This window comes from Octodon degus, unplaced genomic scaffold, assembly GCF_000260255.1.
Source record: "Octodon degus isolate 3935 unplaced genomic scaffold, OctDeg1.0 scaffold00312, whole genome shotgun sequence".
Lineage (NCBI taxonomy): Eukaryota > Metazoa > Chordata > Mammalia > Rodentia > Octodontidae > Octodon > Octodon degus.
In genome coordinates, this window is record NW_004524888.1 from 99,159 (window position 1) to 108,867 (window position 9,709).

Here is a 9,709-nt window from a genome sequence, read left to right on the forward strand (position 1 = left end):
TCACAGTGATCCTTCTGCCTCACCCTTCCCACTAGGATAACAGGCATGTGCCACCATGCCCAGCTAGGGTGAGCTTGAAGTTAAATTAATTGAAGTAAGATATTTAGTAGAATGTCTGAAAATGTTCTTTAAATATCAACTATTATTGTCTAATGTTATTTGTACATGATTTTGAGAAAATAGATTTTGCAGAATTGGTCATTCAGCTACAGTAGGTGCTGTTGTATTTGACTAGAAAGGTTATGAAACCTGGGTAAGAATTCTTTCTGCTTGTCTGTCTGTCTTTCTTTCTGTATTTTAGGGAAGGGTCTACAGGGTGTTCAGGTTCTCACTACTAGATCGACTCATAGTGATTCTCCTGTTTACAGCCTCCCAAGAACTGGGATTACAGGTGTACGCCACCATGCCCAGTCTCAATCACCATCTGAGCATGCTCTGGGTGTGGGCCCGGCACAGTGGGCCCAGGGATCGAACCCCTGACTCCTGGGCCTGCTTGCAGGTGCTTCAATCTGCTGAGCTATTTGACCAGCCCTGAGAATTCTTTCAAAAACAGAATTATGAATGACATTCTGTTTTTGAAAGAAAAATATTGTGGTGCTTTATTTATTTATTTTTTTTTGTGGAACCAGGGATTGAACTCAGGTCCTTGAGCTTGCCAGGCAAGCACTTATTCCACTGAGCCATCTCCCCGGCCCTAATAATTGATTTCTTAAATCATTATGTTTGTTGCATGAATTCATTTGTTGTTTCATAAATTCTTTTTGAGGGGGTATATGGTACCAAAGAGCGAACTCAGAACCTTGGGCTTGCCAGACAAGCACTTATTCCACTGAGCTATCTCCTTGGCCACTTGTTTCATAAATTCTGATGGTCATTTTCTATTGTAATAATTGGGAGGAAATATACATAGTTGGTCACTAAGATTCTTTGTTACCAGTCCATAGTATACTTTGAAAGTATGTTGTAGTAACTAATTTGTTTTCAACCTTTAATGGCTTTCAGGTGGATAATATTTTGTATTCACCATAAAATATGTTTGTAATAGAAAACTTTAATATAGTTTTTTGTTTGTTTGTTTTTTTACAGGATCTACAAATAATTTTATTGAAATCAAACAAATAACATCAGTCTTTCTGTGCTGGGGAGCACCATCCCCAAGCCATTTCCCACGGTAGAAGCACAGAGCTTGCACAATAACGAATTAAAAGAAAAGAGTTGTTTCTATATAGAAATCAGACTCTGCCCCAACATCAGCATGGACTAGACTGTTTACAAATCTTCACATTTTAAGTACAGTATTCTTTTTGTTTTTGCTTTTCCTTTCTCTCCCTATCAAGGGGCCCTAGTACTTTCCCTTGACTGATCCAGAAGGGGTGAGGAATACTGTAGGGGAAGAGTGGCGGGCTTCTTATAGCACTGCTGGCACCAGCCCTGGCATGTTGTTCCTTATTACAGGACAGTGTAGACCCTCCAAACTGGGGGTGAGGGGTGGTTGATACAAAGGCAAGGAGGATTAGAGTAGGTGGCTTGGGGCAACTCCCCATAGGTACGGGCATCCACAACCTGTCCCGACCCTGGCCTGTACCCTCTTAACTTAGGAGAGGGCAATAACTAGTTGCACTGAGGAGAAATTAGCCAAGCCCTGGGAAAGGGAGAAGCTACCCATACCAGTCCCCATTCTTACTAACAGCCAGCAAACTGTCCATCTGAAAATAGGAACAAATGCCAGGTAGGTGGGAAGAATCAGGCTGGTGCTATCCCCAGCCTCTGTCTAATACAGGAAGAATCTAGGTAGCAAACGGCTGAAATGCTCTGACTGGGAGATAAAGGAAGTGAGGTAAAGGAAGTTCCTGCTTCTGTAGAGCTCCCAAAGCCCAGGGGCTGGAAGAAGGCAGACTTAGCTTGTAAAGTGCTGTAGCTTTTCGTAGGGCTGGGCCCTAGGCAAGCTTGGAAGAAAGCAGGCCAGGCAGGGAACCAAGAACCACAGACTCCTGACTCTCATATGCCCTACCACACTTCTTGCAGGGGTGGCTGGGGAAGCTGTGCTAGTAACTCTGCCATGCCTCTGCCAGCCACCAGCCATCTCTTGTCCACACACAAACCAATGTCCAATTTATACTGAGGGACTCCCCTGCTCACAGCTGTAGGTTCTGGGCCAACAGTTTATTCAGGGTTGTAGCCTCAGCCTGGGCTCCTCGATGGAAGCCACACCTTGAGCCTATAAGTTTCTCACTGAGTCAAAGGTGCTTGTGTCTTTAACCCACCAGGCTCACACCTCATAGAGGATCACAGGGAAATGCACGTGAATGCGGGGCAGATCCAGCTTCACAATGCCCTGAGGAATCAGATTCTTATACACCTGCCTCAGCTTGGCCCGCTTCTGTCCATTCTTGGTGACGATTGTCTCCTCATAGAATTCGTGAGCCAGATCCCCATCCTCATCATAGAACATGGAGCCGCGCACGTGAACACGAAGGGGGGCACCCCTTGGCCTCGAGGCCTCACCAAAGCTTGTTCAGCATCTGCTGTCTCCGGAATGCCGCCCCTCACCCCTGAGGGAAAGGCCAAAGGCCTCAAGCTTTGGAGCCTCTGGCACCCATGTCAGAGTCGCCCACGCATGGCGACCCAGCAACCGCTGCGCTGTCACAGTGTAGAATGTACCACCATGCCTGGGCCCTGCCTCTGTTTGCCAGAGGTGCTGCAGCTACTACCCTTTAATACAGTTTTGATTGCTTATGATTTTCATTAGTGATGTGTTTTTCACAAGCTTAAAATCAAAAATGGCTAACAGCTGAGAGATAGAAAACATAAACATTAACTGTGGGAAGTTGATTGCAAGGATTTCAGCAGTTATTTCCTATATTAAATTTTTTTTTCCTGAATTAAATGCAAGACTTTCATACTGACCTACATCCCTAGCTCCTTACTTATATTTTTATATTGTATGTATGTATATTAAAATTTTTTTTTAAATCTTGCTCAATTGTCCAGATTGGGCTCAAACTTTCAGTCCTCCCTGCCTCAGCTACCCTGAGTGCTGGGGTCATAGACATACACAACCACGTCCAGCTCTATCTTTTCTTTTTTAGAAAAAGATCATGGCACACATCTGTAGTTCTAGCTGTTTGGGAGGCTGTGGTAGGAGGATTACAAGTTCAAGGCCAGCTTGTACAACTTTAATGAAAGCCTATCTTAAAATAAAATACTTGAAAGGAGCTAGGGTTGTAGCTCAGTGGTGGAATGCTACTGTGTTCAATCCCCAAGATGGCATATCTGACCTTAGAGTTAACATCGTTTTTATTATTAATTTCAAGAACTGTATTTTTCCAGTGTCATTGATCATTTGACTTTTACATTGTTCTTGCCAGTGTGATGATACCATGTTTTTACTATCTTTGTTACATTTTAGAAAAATTAACTTTATTAAAACTTTTGAAATTTTTTTTTTGTGGGTACCAGAAATCAAACTCAGGGGCTCACACCTGCCAACCAGGCACTGCACCACTGATCTATGTCCCCAAACATTTGGAAGTTTAAAATATTTTGATTTTAGAATAATTATTCTTGTAATTTTTATATTTTCAGACTAAATATTTTCTTTTTTCCCTAGACTGATTCTTGCCTTGTTGCCCTGGATGACCTCCAGTTTGCCTTTCTCCTGTCTCAGCCTTCTGAGTAACAGTGACTGCAGGTGTGCACCCCCACACTTGGCTCAGAACTTCCTCCACTTTCTCATCCATCCGTAGTTGTTTGCTACCATAGTTACTAATGTTGTATAAGCCTTTCTGGTTTATAAGCATTTTACATACATAAGTATTGCTTTTTCAGTCCTCATAGCAACTTCATTGTTTTGTAGCACCATCTCTCCCCTCTAAAGATGAGGACTCTCACTCTAAGAACAGGTGACTTTCCCCGGTCATAAGTGGCACAGATCTGCAACTCAAAGCCATGCATCTCTCTTTCTGTACTATTATTACTCATGAGTAACCTTTATTATTTTAACCATGCTATGATCCTTTATCTATAATCTTCATAAAAGTTGCAGGTTTTTTTCCAGGTTTCCAAATTTATGTCCTCTCAGAAATTAAATAATTTTATGTAAAGCAGTTGTTTTCAACCAGTTGAGGTTTTGACATGTCTCCCACTCTTCATCTCAGTAATATTTGGTGAAATCTAGAGAAATTGTTGTCACAATGGTGGCAGGCAGCAGATGGATATATCTAGCAGCCTATGGGTAGAGTCTGTGAATCTGCTAAACATTCTCCAGTGTGCCAGATGGTCTCCACTCCAAAAAATGATCTGGTCCTATAATGTTAACAGGGCCAAAGGTGAATACTCTTCTGGGAAAAAGAGACCTTAATTTGCCCTTCTTAACTTTGATAACCAAATCCTCCACTAATTTTTATATATTTTTAATATTATCAGATCCCTAGTTAGAATACAATTACAGTTTTTGAAATAGTTTAAAATGTGATTTCTTTCATAGCATGGAATTACATAGTATATTGTAGTACTGTTACTAAGATTATTAGACCAAGATATAGCTCAGTGGCTCAAGTATCTGTCTGACAAGTGCAAGATCCAAAATTCAATCTCCGGTACTGAATGGGAAATTAGTAATGATCTCATAAATAAAGTTTATACTAATAAAATAATAAACATTAGTGCTACTTTAATAAATGTTATCTATAAATTAGAGGGATTTTTTTAAATTACGGTTTTTCAAAAAGTTTATGTCTTTGGGCAGGAGAGGAATTAAAACAAAGCACAGTTTTATTTCAAACAATAATTTTAATGTTTTCCTCATTTTATAAGTTCTAATGCCAATAAAAAGCCATATGAGATTACTCATAACTTTTGCACAGAATTTTCAGTTTTTGTATGTTTTATTTGATAATGTACAAGTTCAAATGTGTTTCTTCAGTTATCCAGTTTGTAGTGTTTGAAAAGACAAATCAATGTAGAACTCATAGCACATAGACCCTTTTGAGCTAGATCTTCCAAAGGGACATCCTGAAAATACTCCTTGGAGTTGAGGCAACATTGTTACATAACATAGCAGTTGACTTGCTATTTAAGGCTTATAATAACTGATAATAAAAATGTGAGTTATATTTTATATAAACACTCACTACACATTTTTACAAAGGTTTGATAATAGGTAATAATTATGTAAAGAAAACTGTGTTTTAGCTTCCAAATCAGCTCTTATTAATAGCATCTGTAGAGCTGGTAATGAATACTTACTGGAAGCTTTATTATAAGAAGAGAGTTTTAAACATAAAAGACAGGCTATGACACATGAGAATTTCATTATAATTATCTCAAGTCATACTTCACCATGATTCGAAATATTACAGTACTAAAGTTATTAAAGAATCAGACTAGTATAATATACTCTTCATGCAGCTGTTCTTGTCATTTTTTAACAAATGAAACAGCACAAATATTCCATAGTCATTCCGTTTACAGTACAATTCTTTTTAAAATGTACTAGATAACAAAGGGTTAAATGCTAACTTTTTACTGAGAAAGGAATGGTGAAGCAAGAGATTTATGCACAATCATTTTATGCAGAAAACTACAATAGATACCGATTTCTCTTAATACTTATATACCAATAGATTGGCAAAATTCTGTTGAAATTTTTTGTCTTCTACGTGGAAAAGATTTTTCTACATCTATGAATTTTTTTATAGTTATTAATAGCATTCAAGTATTCCAAATGAGAGAATTTTTGAATTTTATATTAAGTGGACATCATTATTACTTTCTGAAGTTCCCAAGTTGAACACTCATTCTGCTCAAAACACAACGAAATGTTGCAGGTTGTATTTCCCAGTACTTCACTGGATTGTTAAATAAACTTATTGCACTGTAGAGAGATTTCTTCATCTTTGGTATTGTTGGACAGAAATCATTTATTCCCACTTTCGTAATTGAATTAGAATGAAGGAAGATTATCTGTTGCAGTAGGAAAGAAAAGAATAGATTTAAAATACACAGTAAATGCAAAGGGTAGATATTCTATTTATAGTCTGTATTTGTTTTGTGGCATTACTTATCTGTATTTTCACTTAAATAAAATATACTTATTTATACCTATTAAGTACCTTACAGCCATTCAAACTCTTGTACTGTGCAAGAAAATGTTCTGGGAGAGGGGTGGGACAGCACAGATAGAGCCATGACCAGGGCTTGCTGCCTGGTCAGCTTGCCACATTGCTTTTCCATACCCCACTCTGTCTGTCTCACCCCATACATAGTTAATTAAGGTGGGCCTGAGTGGTTCACAGTTAAAATTACAAGGTACTAGAAATGAACAGAGGAATGAAATTCATTACTCTGTGAATTCAACTCGCTATGTTAAGATGGAGAAACCTCAGCTGGCATTTGTGTGTGTGTGTGTGTGTGTGTGTGTGTGTGTGTGTGTGTGTATGTTAAGGGAGAAAAGTGTAGAAGTGCTTTTTTTTTGGAATGTGGTTTTATAGAAATGTTTGTCAACATCTGCACATATTTGTAGTAGACCATTAGTAGTTGAATACTTTGCACTGATGAAATGCCATTTTTAAAGGTTATACAAATGTCTTTTAAATTATTACTCATAAGGAATGAGAAACTGCTGTTTCTATGATAGGCCTTTCTATTCCTTTTTAGCCTTGGATAGTAAGAGATTTCTAGGAAGTAAAAGTAAGCTACTTTACTAACAGCATTTTGACAGGTTAAAAAGTTGGAGCCTTTTGCTGGCAAAGCTGAAATACTGGTTTTGACCTTTAGTCAAGATTCTGCCTTTATTTTTTTTTACAAAGAATGATCTCATCGTCACTATGAACAGTCTAGGCATTGTTAAAACGCTTTTGTGTGGTAGTCAACTTTCCTCTGCTCTGTCATTCCTGGAATTTTGTGACAAATCCATTACATGGTTCCCTTGTTGTTCAGGAACACAATAAGGTATGTTATCCACAACACTGAGATTGCTGAGTGAAAACATGGTGTGCATGAGTGTGTTTCTTTGTGGATGTTTTCTGAAATACGTGCATGTGATTTGTGGTCATCTCTGTGCTGCTCTCTTCATTAAAAAATTATGCTAACAGGAGTACAGGGATTGTAAGAGACAATATGCTGAGGTCTGAGCTGTACAGAGATACAGATCAGGGCAGGTAGCCTTGACATAGGGTAGACCTTCAGAGTTGACACATGTGCTCTGCTGCGTTCAGAAGTATCAGAGACCATTGAGTTACCGCAGGGCCCACATCTGCACAGAGCACATGCTTTGATGACTGTGTCTCCAGTGAGGTCAGTGAGCACACTTGTTTAAAGATAAATGAGAAAGAAATCTAAAGAAGTAGAGTGCTTGTTAAGTTTGTAGGATAATGTGCTGTGAGGACTTGGGCACACACTAGGTAGGACGAAGAAAGTAGGACACACAAGGAAAGTAGCCTGGAAGGGTACATTTTTGTCCCCACCCCTTACTCTTCGCCCTCTCTTCTTCCTGGAGGCCATGAGGTGAGCAGCTCTCCTCTGCCACACCTTCTACCATGTTGTTTCTGCCTTGGAGCTAGCCACGCCATGGCCTGAGACTGTGAGCCAAGATAAACCTTTGTCTTTGAAGTTATGTATGTCAGGTGTTTTGTCCCAGCAACAGAAAGGTGACTAATACAATACTTAGTGCCTGGTTTTATTCTCATTGTATCTTTTGCTTCTTGGAAGATAAGGCTTTGTGGAGCAAGGGGAGCCCATACAAAAATGGATTAAAATGAAATAATATCATGCAGTGGTTCTTAATCTGAAGTCCCTAAATGAGAATCAGAAAGATTGTGAAAAACCTAGAATTATGTACAAAAAAAAATTTTTTTTCCCCTGCCAGCAAGTTAAGAATGTCAGAAAGGAGAAGGTTTCTAAAAAGCAAGAGCATCAAATGAAAAATGTAAATTTCTTTTTTCATGGTTCTGGGGATGGAACCCAGAACCTTCCACATTCTAGGTAAGTCCTATACTGATGAATTGTATCTCCAGCCCAGAGCGAGTGAGTTCCGGTTAATTATAAATGTTTTAAAAGCATACCTACTTCCAGCCTACCAAGTATTGATAGTGAAAATACCTAGAGCCTGATTCTCTTGCTCTGCCCTGTGAGATGTGTCCAGAACGAAAGGACACCTGGCCCTGCCTTAGAAACTATAGAAACTTGAAGTAATCTAGTTGGCATCTTTGCTGTGACTGCCTCACCAGCTTCAGAAGGAGAAAATGGGTATTGAAACCTGAGCTTCTTGGAGGAAAGCTTTTTGGGCGCATTCTCCTAACACTCTCCTATCTGTAAAAATAGCTTGTGCAACTTGGGGAATTATAATATCTGGATTACCCCTGAGTGCTTGGTCTTTGTTTGACAAATATGAGATATGTTTTATAAAAGTGTTTGTATCTATCAGACACAAGTACAGTTTTACCTGGAGGTACTTCAACTCCTGTAATCCTGAAGGAATTTTTTTAAGTTTATTGTTTTCCAAATGTATTTCTCTCACACGAGGTATGTTAGCAAAACTTCCATTTTCGATGTCTGCAATTCTGTTGTTTCCTAGGCCCAGCCTAAAAATGATAATAAAGTATGTCAATGCTTATACAGGTGGTTAGGTTTGTCAGAGTTAGCTAAAAATACCACAATCCTGGTTAGAATATAAGCCTGTCCTGTTTTCATGTGTGCTCACAGAAATGTAGTTCCTGGCTTTTTTTTTTTTTTTGGAGACAGATTCTCAATTCACTACCCAGGCTAGCCTTGAACTTGCAATTGTCTTGGCTCAGCCCCCTCAGTAACTGAGATTATAGACATGTAGCTCTGTACTTTGCTTTCAAGGTTTTAATCCTACCCACCCACCCCCACACACATTTCAAATATTATTTGTCCTAAATGCACCACAGAGAAAAATTTGTAACATTTGCTTTCCTTTGCCTCTCCCATTAGCAAAGGCAGTAATAATAGAGCCTTCTAGTTTTTCTTTTACACTTTCTAGTAGCAACAGTGATGATCTCAGCTGAGGCTGTTATACATATTCTCTGAGAAACTTCAGTAATATTTTAATCCTATGTGTTACTATTAAATTAAGATTTTTGGTCTGTTATGTACATGTACAAATTCCCCACAATGAATGTGATTATTATTATAAATATGTACTAAAAATAAATTAAGAGTTTGGAAACTTTTACCTTTGCAGTTCTTTGTATCGCTTAAGATCCTCAAGTTCCACAATTGAAATCTTATTAAAATCTAAGTGGAGCTCCAGTAAAGTTGATGGTAGGTCTAATAAGAAAAGAAAGATGTTGTTAGATTAAATAAGGCCATACCTCATGACTATTTATTGTAATTATTTAAACGTCTATTTTAAAAAATCTTTTGTTATGAAAAAGTTCAGCTAGGTATAAAATAGAAACTGTCATAAACCACTATGCTGTCATGTAGCTTCAACCTTGTTTCTTTTTTTCAATTTTTACTTCATTTACCCTATTGCATGTTTATGTCTTTTTTTTTGTTGTAATATTTAAACTCAAATCCCATACACAAATGTAATTTCACCTTTGACTGCTTCATCTAACTTTATTTATTTATTTATTTATTTATTTATTTATTTTTGCGGAACCGGGCATTGAACTCAGGCCCTTATGCTTGCCAGGGAAGCACTTATTCCACTGAGCCATCTCCCCAGCCCCAAAAATGCAGA

At 38.4% G+C, this 9,709-nt stretch overlaps 2 protein-coding genes and 1 pseudogene across 2 annotated transcripts in view; all 3 read right to left on the reverse strand.

The window, feature by feature from the left end:
- Omd (osteomodulin) overlaps positions 1-9,709 on the reverse strand; it is a 17,900-nt gene that overhangs the window by 1,329 nt on the left and 6,862 nt on the right. The gene's annotated exons all lie outside the window — the stretch shown is intronic.
- Positions 2,270-2,600, reverse strand: LOC101576486 (annotated as a pseudogene).
- The window catches only part of Aspn (asporin), a 53,230-nt gene continuing 48,272 nt past the window's right edge, over positions 4,752-9,709 (reverse strand). Inside the window, exons 6-8 of the mRNA XM_004647550.2 lie at positions 9,198-9,291; positions 8,444-8,582; positions 4,752-5,964 (exon numbers count right to left, since the gene is read on the reverse strand). Coding sequence (XP_004647607.1) covers positions 5,767-5,964; positions 8,444-8,582; positions 9,198-9,291 — 431 coding nt within the window. The 3' untranslated portion in view covers positions 4,752-5,766. The remainder of the gene's footprint in view (positions 5,965-8,443; positions 8,583-9,197; positions 9,292-9,709) is intronic.